This window comes from Pinus tabuliformis, chromosome 4_2 (assembly GCF_031772625.1).
Source record: "Pinus tabuliformis cultivar Carrire ecotype Pingquan chromosome 4_2, CPIR1, whole genome shotgun sequence".
Classification (NCBI taxonomy): domain Eukaryota; kingdom Viridiplantae; phylum Streptophyta; class Pinopsida; order Pinales; family Pinaceae; genus Pinus; species Pinus tabuliformis.
This window is the reverse complement of record NC_142304.1, coordinates 1056989913-1057012491: the sequence shown is the minus strand read 5'-3', so window position 1 is coordinate 1057012491 and position 22579 is coordinate 1056989913. Positions and strand designations below refer to the sequence as shown.

The 22579-nt window shown below is 40.4% G+C and overlaps 1 protein-coding gene across 1 annotated transcript in view; it reads left to right on the top strand.

Annotated features, from left to right (window-relative positions):
• The window catches only part of ABCD1 (peroxisomal ABC transporter 1), a 263688-nt gene that overhangs the window by 30303 nt on the left and 210806 nt on the right, over positions 1-22579 (top strand). The window contains exons 6-13 of the mRNA XM_089424535.1: positions 16927-17124; positions 17237-17691; positions 17993-18131; positions 18233-18311; positions 18656-18894; positions 19126-19430; positions 19550-19667; positions 19765-19926. Of these exons, the coding sequence (XP_089280661.1) occupies positions 16927-17124; positions 17237-17691; positions 17993-18131; positions 18233-18311; positions 18656-18894; positions 19126-19430; positions 19550-19667; positions 19765-19926 (1695 nt within the window). The remainder of the gene's footprint in view (positions 1-16926; positions 17125-17236; positions 17692-17992; positions 18132-18232; positions 18312-18655; positions 18895-19125; positions 19431-19549; positions 19668-19764; positions 19927-22579) is intronic.

The following is a 22579-nucleotide window of genomic DNA, read 5'->3' as shown; positions in this document are numbered from 1 at the left end:
CTGTGTAGTTTCATATACAGCTGGCTACATCTCTTAGAACATTTAAATATTGCTTGCAAACATCTGTGGTGAAGACGCTGTAGATGATAATTTATATATTGCACAATCTCAAATAAAGCTTCACGGAAGCGTTGGTTTGACCATTTGGGGATTAAATTTTTGGCAAAGCCTGCTAATTGCATCTCTTTTCTTTTTAATGTTTTCTGTAAAATACACATCATCGGGAAACCCCCGTTAGGCACCTCCCCTAATTTCAAAGATGGTACCTTGGGAAAACTGGATTATGCAAATGCTTGAGGCTTTTTTAACATAGGGCTTAAGGCTGTTACTACAACACACTCGTTGTTGAAAAAGCCAACCGCGGCAAAAAAAATGGTGAGGGTCTGGACTGTGGAATATGACATCTGAACATTGGAGAAAAAATCAGGGTACCGTGGAAAACGTAAAAAAATATAAATAAATTCATTGTTTTTCAAATTTTTAAACATATAAACCAACAATAAGTTCAAATAAAAACATCGTCACATAAATATGGAAAAAGACACTGATATATTTGATGTAGTGTTTGCCAAATGAAAAAAGATACATCAAAGTTGATATTGAATCCTGAACCTTCATAGCTGTCCAATCAAGGACGCAAAATTGGACAACCAATACAAAATGACATGAAATACGTAAATGTATTTGATCGTCATGAGTCATCTACAATGACAAATCTAGCAACTGGCTATCTTGTATCAATGACCTCTCCCCGTTTTACAAGAAAAGGTCATGGCTCATTTGCCACTAGGTCTTGCATCATCTCTTTGACATCAATTGGTGGGTGTAGCTATATCAATCTGTGTGTTTTACAAGAAAAGTTCATGGCTCATTTGCCACTAGGTCTTGCATCATCTCTTTGACATCAATTGGTGGGTGTAGCTATATCAATCTGTGTAGAAGGTGGTGTTGATGTTGCCACGGCAAAGGACTCCTTTGCTCCCCGTGCTTCTGTTCCTTCCTTGCCCTTGCTCATATTGATGCTGCTGCTCCTCTTCTAACCACACAGCTGACTCCTACATACGAGCCACTTCATACCCACCCTCCACTCAAACATTATGTTAATATTATCAAAGGAAATGGCGTCCACATAAGGTATTTTCTCTAGCTGTCTCACCCATAGTCGAAGATTGTTATGGACATATACCAAATCTTCAAGACATGGAAAATCCAACCTATAAGAGGGTCATAATAAATTTAATGAGGCTTGAAGGTCATTAATTATAATAATTGTAATTGCTTAGTTGAGATTCTAAATTCTTGTGCTTTTGAGTTTCAATTACACTCCAATTGTGGCTAAGGACCTGAATTAAAAGTCCCTGTAAATTCGGTACTCTTACACTGTAGTTTAACCAGCAAACATCTACAACAAATAAGACTAAAAAGGCTTAAATATATTTCATTATAGTTGAAAACAGGAAATAATTCAACCTACAAATAAAACACATAATTAAAATTCTCAATTCTAATGGCTTTAATGGCATCAAAATATTTTTTTCATTGACAACATTGGTAAAGCCAAATAATCTGCTAGCTTCATGTATATCTTCATCTCACTAATAATTATTCTACAAGCATTGACATCAGGTACCATCAGCAACCCTTCCATCACCTTACAATTGAAATCAAAGTTGCATGAGTAAGCATAGGCAGGGTTGAGTAAAAGTATTGTTGCATGAATGGGTTGATGAAGCATTCCGACCCACTGACTATTAATCAAATCCAAGATCATCGTGTATTTATCATATTTGGGAGAACCCTTGCCCTCATAATAAGACCGGATACTTCTTTGGCCCTATCCATGGCTTCAATGTTTATACAAGTACTCCATTGTGGGAATATCTCAATCAACCAAGGGTATCACCTTTACCAAAGGTTCACTAACTATGCACATTTCTTGCACTTCTTTCCGGAAGGAATTGGTGTACACTACTTCAGTGACGGCTCTTGCATTCTAGCTTGTGCTAAATCCATAGTCATGATGATCATCACAAACTAATATTGAAGCACAAGGTTACAAACTGAAGAGAAATGAAGTTGCTGAAAGAACATGTTATTGTAGGATGCAAAAACTCCTCATTTCTTGTGAATATCCTTAAGAGGCTAAGAACAAATGCATGCTTATATATCAATTTTGAGACACTCCTAGCCTGATCAATGACCTCGATGAAGGATATTTTCCTCACATTCTTAAACATGAAATCGATGTAATAGGTGGGACATGGATTCCAGAACACCATGGGGTGCCTCTCCATTAGTAACTTGCTGATCTTCACATAATTAGTTGCATTATCTATTATGATTTGCATAGCATTTTGCAAACCAATCTCCAGGATTGTGATGTCCCTCTTGTGAAGGTTACCCTTAGGGTGCGATTCTGAGCTAGAGTTTTTTACAAATCATGAAAGAATTGTACTTCATAACAATAATGCGATGTTCAACAATCTAGGAAATAGTGGCACTCTTTATTGAATATACAAATAGTATAGGAATGGACCCCAACTACAGTAGATTCCACAAGCAACCATTATAAAGTAGGGCTGATGCAACAAGCAATTAAAAGATTTACAAGGTCAACAATCTCCCAACAGGGATGTCAAGTCAAACAATGGTTTCTAGGTTAAGGACTGTCGCTGTTGTCAAAACCCTATCAGCAGTGAAAGCTAACTTATGTAAAAATTTCTCATTTCCCACCCTGGTTTTTAGTTTCACCTTATTTCTCCAAAATAGTTAAATGCCCTTTACCATATCCATACATTTAACAACTGAAAAAATAAATTTTGCTGAAAACACAAATTCTGGAAATTTTACAGAATGCTGGAAAATGCAGAAATATAAAAATCAGCACATATAAACAGCCATTCAGCACATTTGAACACAGTGATTTTTGGTCAATGTGACCCTGGAAAAACCCCTTACAACTCTTGGGGAAAACCAGTTTGAGAGCTCTTTCTTATTTCTGAAAAATGCTTTTACAGTGAGAAATATTCAACAAAAATCAGCAAGCAAATTTTACAACTTATCTCGTTTTCCGTGCCTCACAGCCAACTGGAAAATACTAGCAAACAACAAAACAGGACAGCAATAAATGCTGTACGACCTCCTCGATTTTTGTGCCCACTTTCAGCCTTAAATGCTGCTGTACGACCTGTAATAAATATGTTGTACAGACCTCTATTTGCGTGCAAAAAACAACAATATGCTGTACGGATTTCCTTGGAAAATGTGCCAGCAAATTGCTCCTTGATTTCTGTGCAAACTTCTCCTTGATTTCTGTGCAAACAACTGTACGGATTTCTAGAAAATCGTGCCAAAATCTACTTTTCATTGTGTGCTAACTCAGCTGTACGAATTTGCTAAACCGCTGCCTTGGAATGTGTGCCAAGCTGCTGTCTCCTTCTCCTCCCTGTCTAGAAATCTCCCTTGCTCTCTTGCTTTCCTTCTCTCAATCTGCTCATTATTAGAATATTCCTATTTAGTATTTAATACTCATTCTATTTAGTATTTAGCTACTCTGCTATTTTTATTCTTTTAAGCAGTTTCTTAGATGAAACTGATTGTTTCCATATTCTACATAGAAACCTGATGTTTCTATTATTGTAAATTCATTGTATTATTATTGAGCTTCTGCTTGCTCAAAATTAATTAATTCATTCGACATTCTTTTATGGTATCAGAGCCAGAAAAAGAGATTTCTTGAACAGTTATTCCCTCTGCATCCTAATCTCTTGAGTTCTTTCTTTCATTCCTTTCTAAGGTCGAGCCCTCTGTAAGCCAGGTAGCCTTCACTGAGTCTTAGCCTCGGCTTTGCTCACTGTGATAAAAGCTTACAGTCGTCTATCTCGATACAGAAATGGATTCTTCTTCTGCATTTCTGAGGAATTAGAAATTGAAGAAACTCTTGGATCTGGTTTAGAAATTTAGCCTTCCCTTGCTGGTGTACCGATTCTGTTTGGATAATCGCAGTCGGTTCTTCCTGCGTCTCTGTCGTGTTCTCATAGGGCGGCAATTTCTCCTTACTTCTACAGATTTCAAACCTGAAACCCTCGCCGGCACTTTCAACTGCAGAAGTGTCAACGGATTCATTCGGCTCGGTTATTATTACAGTTGCTGTGCGAATTAAGGGAGCTGCCGTGTAAATCATCGGGAGACACGACGCTGCCGTGTTATCATCGAGGAAGCCATCGATGGTCATGGAGGGAGCCATCGTCTAATTCAGAGTGAGCACTTGAGTTTACCAGTGATAAAGAGCTATCTGACCGCAGTCCGTCGCGGAACGTAGCAAAGACAGCGAAAATTTGAGGCAAATTGAAGCCGCGGCAGTATTCTCCGACACGCAATCTGTGTGCAGCGTGGGTTTATACAAAACGACGGCTCACGTGGTTTCATTTTTCAGTCCACGTATTGTTGAATGCTGACGCGTCTTGCAACAGAAACTCTCCTCCCGCCTAAGGATATTCCGACGTCGATGCATTTCTCCCGCACAATTTTCTGCCGACAGAATGACATGCCTTGCGAAATCTGAATAAAGAGAACAAATTATTTTACTTTAACCAGATATACGCATTTTTACTGCCAGACTTGCAAGGCAGCGAAAATAGGGATACATCGAACGGAATTCAATGTTTTGACAGCATATACTGCCACAAAAAGGAGATACAGCAGCGTCAGAGGACTGCAGAGACCGTGTAGGGATGTCAAAGGTTCGAATATAACCTGTACCTGATCGCTACTGGTAGAAACTAAACCAATATTGCAGCACTTGCTTGGAGATTTTTTTTTTTTTTGCTGGGTAAATATATATATATATATATATATTTTTTTTTTTCTTAAACCTGTCTAGCAGAACAAATTCTGTTTTGATTTGCACCAGGATAAGCGGGCAGCTACATTAAAATTTGTGTCAGACTTCTGTATTGTCTTTGGGAAAATGGCCACGCTCACCAATCTGATGTTAGAAGGAAATCAACGCTTTAATGGCAACAACTATAACATTTGGAAACGAAGAATGTTGACCATTTTTGAATACAGACGTCTTGATCAGCTCATTTTGGGCAAAGAGCTTCGTCCCGGTACAGCCGGTACCGATCAAGATAAATTTGATGATCGAAATCAAGAGGCTGTTATGCTTCTCAAGCTCTCTGTCGCTGATGATCAGTTACCACAGATTCCTTTTGGCAAGACAACTGTCGAGATCTGGCAACAGTTGAAAGAACTGCACAAGACATCTGACAAAAGCAGAGCTTTTTTTTCTCAAAAATCAGTGGTTCTCCATCATGATGAACGAACATATGTCTTTACAGGAACATCTCAACAAAATTAAAGACATTCGAGATCAGCTCGAAGCCATTGGTCGGACCATGGAGGAAGAAGATATGGTAGTCATTACTTTGAAAAGTCTACCGAAATCATATGAACACTTCATAGAAACACTCAACATTACCACCACAAATGTTGATCTGAAGTTTCCAGAGTTATGCACCAAACTTCTGCAGCAGGATCGGTGGAAACAGCAGTTTGGTAGTGGTGCTTCATCAGTGTCCTCGGAAAATGCATTTGCTGCAAAATATCAGTCCTCTCAGTCCTTTCAGCAGAAAGGCTCTTCTCAGCCTTTTGATCCTGCTAGGAAGAAAAGTGTGCAGTGTAATTACTGTCACAGGTTCGGTCACATGAAGAAATATTGCCGACAGAGGATTGCTTCTGAACAGAGGAAACAGGGAGGGCCCCATCAGACAGCAAATGTTGCAGAACATTCCGAGCAGACAGATTCTGCCTTTTACGCCTTTATGGCTAAAAGGTCTTCAGATCATGTTCCTTCCTCTGCATGGTACATTGATTCTGGTGCATCACGCCACTTCTCTCACAGGCGTGACTGGTTTATTGACTTCTCACCTTTCAGTGATTCCGTGGTATTTGGCGGAGGTGAAAAGTACACAGTAGTTGGCAGAGGTACAGTTCAAATTCAGTTCGGTGGGCGCACACTCATATTCCTGAATGTACACTATGTTCCTGGTATGGAAATTAATCTGTTATCTGTCAGCCAGATTATGAGGAATTCTCCTTAGCTTGATGTAGTGTTCAGTGCACACAAGTGCTCCATTATTGACAGGGAGACTAGTTTAACAGTTGCTGTTGACCTAGAGGACCATGGTCTATACAGGCTACTTGACACCGGTGACTCTCCAGAAGTGGCTCTAGCAACACGTATCTCTCCTATCAGCACTCTATGGCATCAACATAATGGGCATCTAAATATGCAGTATCTCTCTCAGCTCTCTTGGGAGGGACTTGTGTCAGGATTACCTGATATTCAGACTCAGCAGTTGGGGGTATGCAGCGCCTGTCAAGCGGGAAAGCAACATCGGTCTTCATTCAAAAATGGAGAATCTTGTCGCGCATCTAAGGTACTTCAGTTACTTCATGCTGATATTTGCGGTCCTATGAATACAGCTTCTATCACTGCTTGCAAATATTTTTTACTTATTGTAGAGGATTTCAGTAGATGATTTCAGTAGAAAGATGTGGGTGTATTTTCTAAAAAATAAATCTGATGCTCTTAGTACCTTTCAGAAGTTTAAAACCTTAGTTGAAAAAGAATCTGGTTGTAACATCATGACCCTTAGGACCGACAATGGGGGGGAATTTTGTTCTTCAGCGTTTGCCAACTTTTGTGATATTCATGGCATCAAACGTCAATTAACCACACCTTACACTCCTCAGCAGAACAGTGTTGTCGAGCTTCGCAACCGCACGGTTGTTGAAATGGCTTGTTCCATGTTACAACACAGGAGTGTTCCAAACAAATTCTGGGCTGAAGCAGTATTTACTGCTGTTTATCTTCTTAACCGATCACCTACTCAGGTTGTTAAAGGGAAGACTCCTGAAGAGGTTTGGTCTGGCCGTAAGCCTAAGATCAGTCACCTCAAAGTATTTGGCTCAGTTGCATATGTTTGGATTCCACCTGCTAAGCGCTCTAAGTTGGATTCCAAAAGCCAGAAACTCATGATGACAGGTTACAGTGATCATCACAAGGCCTATAGGCTGATAGATATAGCCACCGGTCATCTTAGCTTCAGTCGGGATGTAGTATTTGATGAAGACAGAGGATTTTTTCAGTCTTCTTCTTCTAAGCAGTGTTCTAAGGATCAGCCTCACAGTGTTCTTCTTCCGGTCGGTCCACCTGATGGGAGGGATGATGTAACATCAATATTTGATAATACTCTATCTGAGCTTCCTCCAGAAAATAACCCTCCTCTTGCTGATCCTATTGATCTTGAGTCTTCTCCATCTCCTCCTGATATTGGTTCCTCTACTCTTCGGCCTAAATGGTGGGCTAAAACCATTGGTGATCTCCGGGATGATGAGCTTCTTGAAGGTAGAACTTCTAGACATAAGAACAAACAACAGTCTACAATCAATTTTGCTCTTATGGCTAACCTTCACAGTATTTTTGAGCCTCAAACCTATTCAGAGGCTAAGGGTACATCTGAGTGGGAACATGCTATGGAAGCTGAATTCCAGAGTCTTTAGAAGAATCACACATGGAAACTTTCTGATCTTCCTGCAGGAAAAAAACCCGTAAGCTGCAAATGGGTGTATAAAGTGAAATACAAAGCTGATGGCACCCTAGACAAGTATAAAGCTCGTCTTATGGCTCGAGGGTTCTCACAGAAGGAAGGCATCGACTATGAAGAGACTTTTGCTCCTACAACCAAGATGAGTACCATAAGGCTTGTCCTTGCCCTAGCAGCGCAGTTCAATTGGAAAGTTCATCAGATGGATGTAAAGAGTGCTTTCCTAAATGGTGATCTCCAAGAAGAAGTCTACATGACGCAGCCTCCAAGATTCAAGGTTGCTGGTCAAGAACAGAAAGTGTGTCCATTAGCTAAGGCAATCTATGGATTGAAGCAAGCTCCTCGGGCTTGGTACATGAAAATTGGTCAGTATCTAACAGATCAGGGTTTTCAGCGGAGCCCATCTGATGCAAACCTGTATATCAAGCATACTGGTGATGATATCTTGCTTGTGGTTGTATATGTGGATGATCTTATCATTACTGGCAGCTCTGCACATTTGATCCATGGGATCAAACAAGATTTATGCAGAACTTTTGAGATGACAGACTTGGGACTTCTTCATTACTGTCTGGGGGTTGAAGTTTGGCAGACTGAAAATCATATCTTTCTCTCTCAGTCCAAGTATGTCAAAAATCTTGTGGACAGGTTCAGAATGCAGGATTGCAAACTGGCCACGACTCCTATGGAACCAGGGCTCAAACTTTCATCACAGTCATCCTCTCCTCATGTGGATGAAACTTTATTCAGGCAACTAGTGGGCAGTCTCATCTATCTTACTGCCACCAGACCTGACATCAATTTTGCAGTAAGCTATATTTCCCGTTTTATGTCAGCACCTAAAGCTGATCATTGGATAGCAGCAAAGCGTGTGCTACGATATGTGCGTGGTACTTCTGATTATGGCCTCCTATATAATCGCAGTTCCAATCCTATACTCAGTGGTTACACTGATTCTGACTGGGCCGGTTCGGTTGATAACCGTAAATCTACAGATGGGTATGTGTTTAGTCTAGGATCAGGTGCTGTTACTTGGACTAGTAAGAAGCAACAGGCAGTGGCTCTCTCCTCAACAGAAGCAGAGTATCGGGGAGCAGTTAAGGCATCCTGTGAGGCAGTTTGGCTTCGACGTATGCTTGCAGATATGCATGTTTCCCAGACAGGGCCTACGTCTTTGTTTTGTGATAATCAGGGAGTGCTCAAACTTGCCAAAAATCCAGTCTTTCATGAAAGAACAAAGCACGTGGAAACTCATTGCCACTACATTCGCCAGCTTGTTGAAGACGGCTCAGTTCAGTTGCAATATGTTCCCACAACAGAGCAGCCTGCCGACATCTTCACCAAGCCTCTTGGTGTTGATAAATTTGTAAAATTCAGAGGGTCTATTGGTGTTGTAAATAGATTGAGTATTAAGGGAGGGTATTAGAATATTCCTATTTAGTATTTAATACTCATTCTTTTAGCTACTCTGCTATTTTTATTCTTTTAAGCAGTTTCTTAGATGAAACTGATTGTTTCCATATTCTACATAGAAACATGATGTTTCTATTATTGTAAATTCATTGTATTATTATTGAGCTTCTGCTTGCTCAAAATTAATTAATTCATTCGACATTTTTTTACTCATGAAAGAATGGATGACCTTTTCCTCCTTTAATCTAACCCTAAGTGACTTTTGGGTGATCTCTAAATCCAATGGCTGAAATAGATTGAGATCTAGGGCTGAGATTAAATGCTCATTTAAATCTCACTTTCTATTTTTTAATTCACCTCACTTTAATAAAGACCCACTTAGTCATTTATTTCCAAAGTCACTTTTCCTTTCTAATTTTACATTGACTTTAATAGTCACTTTAAAATTAGACTTTAGTAACTTTATCACTTAAAGCCACTTTTAAATTAGATTTGACTTTATAAAAATTATAAAGTCACTTTAGGAGAAAAATTAAATTCTTTTGGACACTTTTCCCTAGCCCAAAGATCAAAGCCTTAGGGAACCACCTGTCCTCCGGTACCAAATTTCAACACTCCCTCTTACCGAGTAAGGTGTTCCTCAACACACCCATCTTGTCTTTGAAGTAGTCATGCTTGCCCCGTGGTAAGGCTTTGGTAAGAATATCTGCAACCTGCTCATTAGTGGGAATATACTCAAGCTTCGCAACTCCCTTCTGAACACAGTCTCTGATGAAATGATATTTGATCCCGATATGCTTTGACCTGTCATGAAATACTGGATTCTCCATGAGTTTAATGCAACTCTACAGTAAATCACTGAAGGTCTCAACCGCTGACCAAATAAGGCAAACAACATCTTGCGAAGCCAGATGGCCTCACAACTAGCTAGACTGGCTGCCATATACTCTGCTTCCGCTGAACTCAATGCTACTGATTGTTGCTTCCCGCTGAACCATGACACTATTGCCGAACCCAAACCAAAACAGCACCCTGAAGTGCTCTTCCTATCAGAAGCACAACCTGCCCAATCAGAATCAGTATAACCTGCTAGTCTCACTCCATCCCCTTGCCTGTAGTCCAGACCATAATCCACTGTCCCCTGCAAGTACCGCAAATGTGTTTTGCAGCCACCCAGTGAACCTTCCTAGGCTCACACATAAACTGACTCATCATGTTGACTGCAAAACAAATATCTGGTCTAGTGTTGACCAAATACATCAAGGAACCAATCCGCTGCCTGTACAATGTGGGATCTACCTATTCGGAATCCGAAGCATGAAGCTTCTTCCAGTTGGTGATCATCGGTGTCGACATGGGTCTACAATCCTCTATGTGGAATCTGCTAAGAATGTCCACAATATACTTCCCCTGCCCCAAGAAGAAATGCCCCTCCTCCTGCCACACCTCCAAACCCAAAAAGTAATGCATCAAGCCGATGTCCTTCATCTCAAACTCCGCCGCAAGATCTATCTTGCAGTGCTCTATGAGTCTCTCTGCACCTGTAATGACCAAGTCATCCACATACAACACTAGAATGAGAGGCTCCTCACCTATCACAATAAAGTGAAGGTTCGGATTTGCCTCACTCTTTGTGAAAGCCAACCCCTGCAAGTATGTATCTATCCTGGAGTACCAAGCTCTGGGAGCTTGCTTCAGGCCATAAAGGGCCTTCTTCAGTCTGCACACATGGGACTCCTTCCCATGCACCTCAAAGCCCTGTGGCTGCTCAATGTACACCTCCTCCTGTATGAAGCCATTGAAAAATGCAGTCTTCACATCCATCTTGTGGATCTTCCAACCCATCTCTGTTGCTATCAATATAATGGAGCAGATCGAAGTATATTGAGCCACGGGAGTGAAGGTCTCCTCATAATCAACTCCCTCTACCTGGGAGAACCCTCTAGCCACAAACCTCGCTTTGAATTTCTCAATGCTGCCATCTGCAGCATGGTTTACCTTGTAAAGCCATCTGGAAATAACCACGGATTTGCCCTCAGGCCTCGGCACTACCTCCCGAACATCATTCTTCATGATAGAAGAATACTCCTCCTGCATGGCCTCTCTCCACACCTGCTAGCTAGCTGCCTCCTCATAGCTAGAAGGTTCAGAGTCAAGGATGTTGGTAACCATTGCCATATAGCTACAAAACCTCTCAGGTGGTCTACTCTCTCTGACCGACCTCTTAGGCTCAGCAACAGATGTGGCATCTCTCAAGGTGTCCTGAAGCCTCTTGGGCTTCCTCTTCCCTCAGTGCACTTCTCCTATAGGAGAATGAAACTCCTCCTCCCCATCATCATCAGGAGCCTGAATTCCTGACTGTCTGTCTGCTGTCCTCCTGCCTGCACCTGAACCTGTAGAAGCTAAGGTACCGTGTGAACTATCCATCAGTGGACTCCCTAGTGAACTGCTCTGTGAATTGCTTTGCATGTTGCCTAAAGCACCACCCCTCTTCCTATAGAGGTAGTACTGACGGACCTGACATCCTCATAGATGTACCTCCTGATCCTCGTGATCCCTGCCCACTGGATCCCTGCGACTGACTCAACTGCTGCTGAGGGTCTGGCTGATCCAGATACTCTAACTCCCGTGACCTCCTAAAGGCCTTGTCCTCCTCGAACTTCACATCCTGCTTGACAACAACTTTCCTTTGTGCAGGAATGTAAACCCGAAAGGCCTTTGAGGTCTTACTGTAGCCAACAAAGATACCTTTCTCTGCGGTGGGCTCTAGTTTGGTCCTCTTCTCCTTGGGTATGTAGGAGTATGAAATGCATCCAAAGATACGAAGATGACCAATATCAGGCTTCTTCCCAGAAAAAGCCTCCTCCGGAGTCATGTGCCCCAAGGCACGATGCAGACTCCTGTTCTGCAAATAAACCGCTGTGTTGCAGGCCTCTACCCACAAGAACAATGGCAACCCCTGATCATGTAACATGGCTTTGGCAGCCCCTACGATGGATTTGTTCTTCCTCTATGCAGCCTCATTCTGCTGGGGGTTGTAAGGAACAATGAACTCCCTCATAATGCCTGCCTCCACACAATAGTCAACAAACTCTCCAAGGGTGTACTCTCCCCCATTGTCCGACCTCAGGGACTTGATCTTCCGACCTGTCTGTGTCTCCACAAGAGCTCTAAACTCCTGAAACTGCTTGAAGACCTCACTCTTGGTCTTCAAGAAATAAATCTAGGTCCTCCTGTAGTGATCATCAATGAATAAAACATAGTACTCATATCCATTCAAGGAAACATGAGACATCCGACCGCTCACATCAGAATGAATCAAATCAAGTATCCTAGTCGCTCTGTTGGGAAAAGGGGTTTTGGCAAACTTGCCCATCGCACATCCTCTGCAAGTATCAAAGTGATCAATACTGAAATCTGGCACACCTGTAGTGATCTCCCGCAAGGTCCTCAAGGCTCCATGATACATATGTCCCATCCTGCGGTGCCAAATCTCACACAGCTCAGAACTGCTAGCTCTGTTGTCTGTACTACTGCCTAATGCCAAAAGGGACTGGAATGCAAACTTGTACACCTTTGCATGGCGTACACCTATCACTCTAGTTGAATCAACTGGAGTGCCCCTGGAATACATCAACACCTGTCCTCCCCTGAATAGTACCTCATATCCTCTGTCCTCCAAAGCTAAGACGGATATGAGGTTCTTCCTCATCCCTGGCACATAAAGAACATCTGTCACCTTCAAGGGAGGTTTGGACTCCCTTTGAAATGTCAGTGTCCCCACCCCGATTGCTCTAAAAACTCTGTCATCACTGAGTACTACCTCTATATCAGTGCCACTCTCTGAAAGCTCTGATAAGTACTCACGGGCTCTTGTCATGTGACGTGAAGCCCCACTGTCCACATACCAGATACCCGAAGATGCTCCGTTAATCGAGGGAAAAGCATGCTCCCTTTGAACCTGTGTGGCAGGTGATCCTGCACTAGAGGACTCATACGCAGTGAACCCAAACTCCCGGTCAAAACGAACTGCAAATTCCTCAACCTCTGCTGAAGCTGCCACGTTCTGGTTCTTCCCCTTCTTCTTCTTCTCTGGACACTCAACTGCATAGTGTCCCATTTTTTGACAATTCCAACACTTCACCTTGGAATAGTCCTTTTGTGTGTCACCCTGTTTACCTTTACCTTTGCCTTTGCCCCCACCATTGCTTGTGGAAGCCTGCTTCTTCCTTTTGCCTTTCTTGGCTGCCCCAAGCTGACCTTTCCTGATCTCTGTCTGAATGCAATCATCCCAAAACCTCTCCCATGTGGGAAGGGTCTCACGTGCACAAACCCCATCAGCAAAGTTCATCCATGAACGGGGGAGGCCATTCACTGCAATTCGCACCAACTCAGTGGGTGGAATGTCCTTTCCAACTGCTGCCAACTCATCTCTCACATTAGTAATCTTTGTGAGATATCCAGCTGCACTATCGTTACCCATCTTAATGGTCTTCAACTTCTCCTTCAGGACCATTTTCTGGTTCTCACTGGTACTCTGGTAGAGATTGGACAATGCTGTCCACATCTCATGGGTTTTTCTCTTTCCTCTCACATGAGGAATGCAATGGTCTTTGACTCCGTCTAGAATCAGTCTTTTATCCTTGTTGTTCTTTTTATTATACTCAGCCAACTGAGTAGCATCAGTAGGCACAACAACAGGGTTTTTGTGTGGTATGCACCAAGATGTCCCAGACTTCTGCCTCCTCAAAGATACTCTGCATTCTCTCTTTCCAAACGCTGTAATTTGTATGCCCATCCAGCCTATCCTCCACCCTAAATCCCAATGACATCCTGCTGTCCTAAAACTGAAAAATAGCACTGCTATAGTAAAGATAAAACTGCTGTTTGTGAAAAATCAGCTTGCTGGAATTTTCTGAGTGAGAAATCAGCAGGCTGTAATTTTCCTCCTTGCTATCCCAAACTGCACTTCAGCACTCAAGCTCTGATACCATGTAAAAATTTCTCATTTCCCACCCCGGTTTTCAGTTTCACCTTATTTCTCCAAAATAGTTAAATGCCCTTTCCCATATCTATACATTTAACAACTGAAAAAATAAATTTTGCTGAAAACACAAATTCTGGAAATTTTACGGAATGCTGGAAAATGCAGAAATATAAAAATCAACACATATAAACAGCCATTCAACACATTTGATCACAGTGATTTTTGGTCAATGTGACCCTGGAAAAACCCCCTACAACTCTTGGGGAAAACCAGTTCGAGAGCTCTCTCTTATTTTTGAAAAATGCTTCTACAGTGAGAAATATTCAGCAAACATCAGCAAGCAAATTTTACAACTTATCTCGTTTTCCGTGTCTCACAGCCAATTGGAAAATACTAGCAAACAGCAAAACAGGACAGCAATAAATGCTGTACGGCCTCCTCGATTTTTGTGCCCACTTTCAACCTTAAATGCTGCTGTATGACCTGCAATAAATACGCTGTACAGACCTCGATTTGCGTGCAGAAAACAACAATACATTGTACAGATTTCCTTGGAAAATGTGCCAACAAACTGCTCCTCGATTTCTGTGCAAACTTTTCCTCGATTTCTATGCAAACAGCTGTACGGATTTCTAGAAAATTGTGTCAAAATCTACATTTCACTGTGTGCTAACTCAGCTGTATGTATTTGCTAAAGTGCTGCCTTGGAATGTGTGCCAAGCTGTTGTCTGCTTCTCCTCCCTGTCCAGAAATCTCCCTTACTCTCTTGCTCTTCTTCTCTCAATCTGCTCATGAAAAAATGAATGACCTTTTCCTCCTTTTCCGCCTTTAATCCAACCCTAAGTGACTTTTGGGTGATCCCTAAATCCAATGGCTGAAATAGATTGAGATCTAGGGCTGAGATTAAATGCTCATCTAATCTCACTTTCTATTTTTTAATTCACCCCACTTTAATAAAGACCCACTTAGTCATTTATTTCCAAAGTCACTTTTCCTTTCTAATTTTACATTGACTTTAATAAAGTCACTTTAAAATTAGACTTTAGTAACTTTATCACTTAAAGTCACTTTTAAATTAGATTTGATTTTATAAAAATTATAAAGTCACTTTAGGAGAAAAATTAAATTCTTTTGGACACTTTTCCCTAGGCCAAAGATCAAAGCCTTATGGAACCACCTGTCCTCCGGTACCAAATTTCAACAACTTATGTCCCTAATAATTTCCTGTGTCCTGTTCATGGCCCCTTGGGTCACCCGCAGGCCCAGCTACCTCAGTAGGTTAGTCTTCTGGCACAGGAAAGTAGAAATCGGCCCACTGTTGCCTCAACAAGTTCGATGTAACCCTTTGCTGCCTCAAATGGTGGCCTGCAGCCCTTGCTGCTGCTGTAAATTAGCCCGGAGAGCGGATGCCAGTCTGCTTGAAGAATTGGACCTAGCAACTCCTTGTAGGTAGGGCACTCATACCTTGGGCCAACAATAGTGATAGCATCACAGGTTGATTGGAAAAATGGATTGGTATTTGTGATTCTCAAAGGTATGTTGCTCTAGAAACAGATACCTCCCCTCAACTCTCCCTTCTTTTTGCTTCAACCTTTGTTTGACCACTAACTGGAAGGCTGTCCCCATCTCTTGTTCTTGGAACAAAGGATGGTGAGGTGCTGATGTAAGGTGAATCCGTGGAGTCCCTCTCACTTACCAAGTCCTAAATCTGCTCATGGTTCTTGAGGATTTAGCCACTCCACCAGCAGCAAGTTCAGCTATGGTAGTGGCTACCTCTTACTTTGATCCTTTACATAAATATCAATATGGGCAGCATGCATTATCTCTAGGGTTGGTGCACCACAAATCCCAACATCATGCCCTTTTTAGCCAAGTGGTGCTTCAACTGGCCAATCCCTTTTGTCATGGATTGTCTACACAGTTTACAAGACAATTCTTGTTGGGCTGTCCCATCTTGTGGTTCATCATACTGCCAAAATGGGTCCAAAGGCTTGGCATATTGGCAATGCAATACCCAACTTCCAACTTCAAAGCTAGGGCAAAAGAAAATGGAAAAAATGAATAGCAAACACTGCTGGAGAAAAAAACAGCTTGCTGGTGAAAAAAGTCAGACCTGTAGATTGTATGATTGTTCTATGAGCCATGAAAAATGATAATAAAAGGCAAGCAACATGGATTTTGAAAACCCTGCATAAATCCAGGAAAAACAACTAGTTAAGAGGGCGTAATTTGAAGAAATACCTGGGATCTGAGAATATCAACACTGTAGGCAGATAGGAATGATTCCTGCTCCAATTAAAAAAAAATAAAAATTATGGTGATGAGAACAATGATTTAGTCCTCTTAGTACTGGTTGTTGATGATGGTAAGCCCCCCTTCTCTCTCTTTCCCAACAGCTACAAACAGAAATGATCCAAAAAACCAATATCTTCTTTAAGGAACCCAAAATCATGGTGGGCAATATTTATTGTCATGGCATGATTTTTAACTGAATTAAAAATTCACATTGTCTGAAATTTAGTAAAAATTTTGATTGTTACTGGCTGAAAAACTGACTATGGTTTGACATTGCAATTTTTCGTGATGTTGCCAAAAATTTTGTGATTTTTTTCATCTATGATACTTGGTAAGAGTTCAACATGTTACTAGCAGGAATTGAATTTAGATAGGGAGAATAACACTCATTCTCACAACTGCCCAGGCTAGATCCAATTGACTGCTAAGTGCATCTTATAAGAGCAGTTTTATTTATTTCTAGTCATGATGTTGTGTCTAGGATCCTACACCCACTGTACACACATTTGTGCAATTGAATTCATTCAATTACTAGAATATTAAATGAAGCTTTCTTCCTTAATTGCTGAGTTTTAAGTAATTTATGTTGAATGCTTTCATGTTTTTGCTTGGTTGCAGAACATGACATATTACAAAATATCCAACGTGGATAACCGAATCACTAACCCAGAGCAGCGAATTGCAAGTGATATTCCAAGGTTCTGTTCAGAGTTGAGTGATCTTATAAGAGAAGATTTAACAGCAGTTTCTGATGGACTGCTCTATACATGGCGTCTTTGTTCTTATGCGAGTCCAAAATATGTTCTCTGGATACTGGTATTAAACTTATTTTCTGGTTCTCATCACGTTTGGAGTTTAGAGGGTTTATATGTTTTTCTTCTGCCTTCATCTTGATAATTTCATAATTCACATGTTTCCAATGTTTCAGGCTTATGTTACTGGAGTAGGCTTTGTGATTGGGAAGCTTTCTCCCGCTTTTGGGACTTTGATGTCTAAAGAGCAACAATTGGAAGGAGAATATCGACAGTTACATTCTCGATTAAGAAGCCATTCAGAAAGTGTTGCATTCTATGGTGGCCAAGACAGGGAAGCATCCCATATAAAACAACGTTTTGGAAATTTGGTTAGGCACATGAGCCTTGTTCTGCATACAAACTGGTGGTTTGGGATGATACAAGACTTTTTTCTTAAGTACTTGGGTGCTACGTTTGCAGTGGTTCTCATCATTGAACCATTTTTTTCTGGCAATTTGAGGCCCGATAGTTCCACAATAGGACGTGCTGAGATGTTGAGCAACTTGCGCTACCATACTAGTGTAATAATATCTTTGTTCCAGGCATTGGGGACACTCTCTGTTAGTTCACGGCGTCTCAATCGACTGAGGTTATGACTACTTTCATCTCTTAAGTAGATTTGCGTAGTCTCTTCCTGTGTGATTGAATCTGACATGATTTAGTGGTGCATGATCAATTATTCTAGAATCTAGATACATATTAGGAATGTGGTGAATGTTAAGTTCTGATGCAATCAGAAGTGTGGGGGCCGGGTTAATGAATTGAGTGTTAGATGGAAATGGATGGACTGGAGAAACCCTAGCAAGGAATGCTATTGTAGACTCTTAATCTTGATTTCTGTGATGCCATCTTCATGCTAATATTTGGTGCCTTGTCTGGTTACTTTTCAGTGGTTATGCAGATCGTATTCGAGAAATGATGATTGTGGCAAGGGAGCTAAGAGTTGCTGGTGGAAATCGTGCTATCCAAAATAAAGAGAGTGGCAGCTACTTTACTGAAGCAAGTCATATTGAATTTGATGGTGTCAAGGTATTTTTTAAAAACTTTTCTACTCCATTTTCAGCTTATGGTTACAGTTTTGACATATCCTCAGGACGTTTTCTAACTTTCATGAGAACTTCTTGTCACAGGTGGTAACCCCAACTGGGAATACCTTGGTGGAAGATTTAAATCTGACGGTGGAACCGGGTTCTAATCTTCTTATTACTGGTAATGCATTTTTCACTTGGGACTGTTTTTGTAGTGGCGGAGTCCTGACTAGTTCTTCTTTTTGGTTGGAAATAATGATTGCAATCCTGGATAGCTTCCTGGATATAAATTATGAGACCATCTATTCTCTTTTGTGTTATCTTTTGATAGATGACATAAAAATCATATTGCTTACTCTCTTTTAATTTTACGGAGCAGATAATAACAAATCAATAAAGGAACAACATTCATTATGAATTATTCTGCCTTCTATCAAGTACTTGAAATTGACTGTGCTGGTTTTATGATTGGGATTTCTGATATTTGTAATACTGTAACCCTAGTCTCTTACACTGATGCTACAGGTCCTAATGGCAGTGGTAAAAGCTCTTTATTCCGGGTACTTGGAGGGCTTTGGCCCTTGGTGGCCGGTCGTATTACAAAACCTGGAGTGGGATCAGACCTGAATAATGAGATATTTTATGTGCCGCAAAGGCCTTATACTGCCTTTGGCACCTTGTGTGAGCAGCTGATATATCCTCTGACTGCATCAGAGGCAACTGAGCCAATTACCAAGGAAGGCATGCGTGAGCTACTGAAAAATGTTTGTGCATTGTTGCCTCACCTCTTAGTTGAACTATTGTTCTTTGTATTTTATTCATCATGCTATAGATTATTAAACACTAAGCCTCCTGTAGCTTATTAGAATACTGGATGTAAATTGTAATAGTTTCTTAGCAATTTGGATGCCTGGAGCTATATTTATGGGCATGCCAACTCATTGATAGATATAGACTGAAGAATGGAAAGGCTAAACCAGTTTTGTCACTGGCAGGTTGACCTTGAGTATCTATTGGATCGTTATTCTCTGGAGAGGGAAGTAAATTGGGGTGATGAACTTTCCCTTGGAGAACAACAGAGATTGGGAATGGCAAGACTTTTTTATCACAAGCCTAAGTTTGCAATCCTTGATGAGTGTACTAGTGCTGTGACAACAGACATGGAAGAACGATTTTGTGCAAAAGTCCGTGCAATGGGTACATCATGCATCACAATATCTCACAGGCCTGCCCTTGTGGCATTTCATGACACCGTTCTATCGCTAGATGGTGAGGGGGGTTGGAGTTTACATTCCCAGAGGTTGGTGTAAAGTATAAATATGTTTACTGTTTTATACAAAAGGCTGTTTTATAGATAGATATTGGTTTCTTGACTCAGGTGTTATCATTTCAAAATTATTTCTTTGCACTGTTATGCAGGGAACCTGTATCACAATATTGCGCAACAAGTGAAGATGAATCATATAGTGGAAGAACAAGGACAGAACGTAAAAATGATGCAATGACAGTTCAACGAGTGTTTGCCTCTACTAGCGGGGTACTGAAGTTTGTCTTTTTCAATGGTATTCCAAGGAATTTTTTCCTAGAATTTCACTTATAATACATGAAATATCTGTTTTTGTTTCAATTGGCAGGAAACTGCATTCAGTGATTCCAGATCAGTTGAATCATATGTGGGCGAGATTCTAGCAAAGTCTCCACCAAAAGAACTTGGTGAACCTGTTCCTAATATTCCACTTTTGAAGGCCAATCCTCGGAAAATGCCAGCGAGAGTAGCTGCACTCCTAAGAATATTGGTATTTAACATTCCATAATCCTTTACCATGGAATTTATAGTGCCTTTATCATCTTTCGAATTCTAGTCTTCTTTTTAGTATATCTGCCGTATCTCAGTAGAGGAATATGAACATTTGAAAACATGTTTCAAGTTTTCAACCCGGATTGCTTACTGTTAGGATATTTTATTCTTCAAGCTTTATACTCTTTTAGGTTAGATACTTCTGAGGTTAATGAGTTAATTATTTATTAAATAAATGTTATTGTACTCTGTCTGTCAAAATTTATCTCAAAAGTTTCTGTTTTTTGAATTTTCAAATTTTCCAAAAAGATATTTATTTGGTTGGAACAGCTTTACTTTAACTGATTATTACTTTCTTCCAGATTGTAGTCCTTGCATATGCTGAAGGCAAAATCGTAGTTCTTGTTTATCATTTAACTCAATGTTTATCAAGAAAAACTATATAAAAAGCAAATATGGGTGTTTTAAATTTTGACGAATAAGATTGCCAGGTTGTTTTCAATTTTTGCACAAATTATTTCTTTTAGTTATCTCTATTCATGGGGTTGATATGTTTGTTTAGAAAAACAGAAAAGCAATAATAAGATGATAACAACCATCATTTAGGGGTATGCCTTGTGGGTCCTCTTGGTTGGAGAGATATTAAAGTTTGAAGTTTGATGCCCCAAAATGAATGGGTGTGTCCCCAGTTCTTGCCCCAAGAATCCCTGGTCTAATAATTCATGTTGCCCCTGGAAGAAAATCTATATTGAAATTTGAATTGACCCAAATCTGAGTGCTCAAGTTGGTCTTCAAGACTGTCCTCGTTTTCATGGTCAATATAATTAATTAATTCCCAATCCTTCTCATGTTGGCTCCTGTAATGGTGCTGTCTTTTAAAAGGTAATTTTTATGTCTTTTGGTTCAGGTTGGCTCCAAAGTAGGGCCCCTTTCCAAACCATATAAATTACCCAACCATGGAGCCTCAAAAGACACAATTCGGTGCATTTCTGAGAGAACAAATGTCTCTGATCTCGCTGTAGTAGTCTGAGGCCAACAAAAAGAGAAAATCGGGCAAGAAGACCAGAGATAAAGGAGTTGAGTCTGTCTTCTGAAGCAGGATTACATATCTAATGTTGTTTTGGTTTTGCTCTTATTCCTTCTTTTGATATGCTGGACTTGAGACCGAATTTTTTGAGCCACATTTGAGGCCACATCAGAAGTAAGGAATCCAAATTTGTTGGATATTTATCTGTCCAGACCAAGCTCTGTATAGGCTGTAGAAGAGAGGCCTGTTTAGACCTAGTTCAAGTGCAGGATAGTTGCTTGTTCAGGCCGCAGAGAGGAGTTAATTGAAGCTGAAGAAATAGGCCTTTTAGGCCTCAGAAGAAAGACAGTGTCAAAGCTGCAGGAGGAGGCCGTTTTAGGTCTTCATAAATCACAGGAAAGGGACAGAGTTTTGGCCACAGAAGCCACTGTTGATCTGCAGTTTACGAACAGAAGTAAATGGTAGATTTGAAGTTAAATCTCAGCATCACAGAGACAGTAAAAATTCATTCTCTTCTAGCAATATCAAATTTCTCTCTGAGGTATGATTTAGGTTTCTACATTTGTTTGTTGGTCAAAGTTTGTGGGGCAGACCTGAAGTTAACTTAGCACAAATAACAGTAATTGAGGATTGTTGTAATTGGGCCACTATCCCTGGCATGGGAGCCCACAATTCTCGTTTTATCTTTTATTATAAAGGGTTGCAGGGTGGTGCTAGGCAAAGAAGTTGGAGCTTCCTTTAGGAGGTTGTTGTCTCCTTTCAGTAGGAGCTGGTAAATCAGGGATTGTATGTTATGAATATAATATATAAATAATATAAATAATAATAATAATCATAATACCGATTAATTAGTGATTAGTATAGAAGAGGCATGTCTCTAAGGACATGACCATTTGTGGAGTGCAACTTGCCCAGGTATATAAGCGGACCCTAATTTGTCACGATCTCATTATCATATCTCATATCTTCTGTACATTCAACATTCTTATATAAATATATTATTTGTCCGATGATGGACATCCTTATATTCCAGATATTCTGAATTTTCCACTGTGTATGCAAACCTTGTTCGTTTCATTGGTATTAGAGCGTAAATGAACTTTGTTCGTTACATTGGTATTAGAGAGTAAACGGACTTTGTTCATTACATTGGTATTAGAGCGTAAATGAACTTTGTACGTTACATTGGTATCAAAGCTGTTCGATCCTCTGGCTGCTCTAATGTTGCATAGAGCCAGTGATCCGGCTTTTGGCCATCAACCCTTCATCAACTTCATTGTTGTCGCAATTCAAGCATTTTGTTACACAAGTTTTGGAGGTTCTCCATTCTGCAGCAGGTCTTTGATCATTTAAAAAGAAAAAAATCTGAGAAAAAAAATCAAGTTCAGAAAGAAAAAATATAAAATTAAAAATAAAGAGGAAAGAGTATATATATTTTAAAAAAGAAAATATATATATATATTAAAAAAATAAAATAGAACTATAAATTTTTTTATTTAAAATAAAAAAAAGTTATAAAAAGGAAAAAAAAGAAATTAAGAAAAAAATTGGCAGCTTCAACCATAGCTGCCGCCGCCCATAGTCACAACTGTCCAATAATTGGTTTTGCCAACCGTTGCATTGC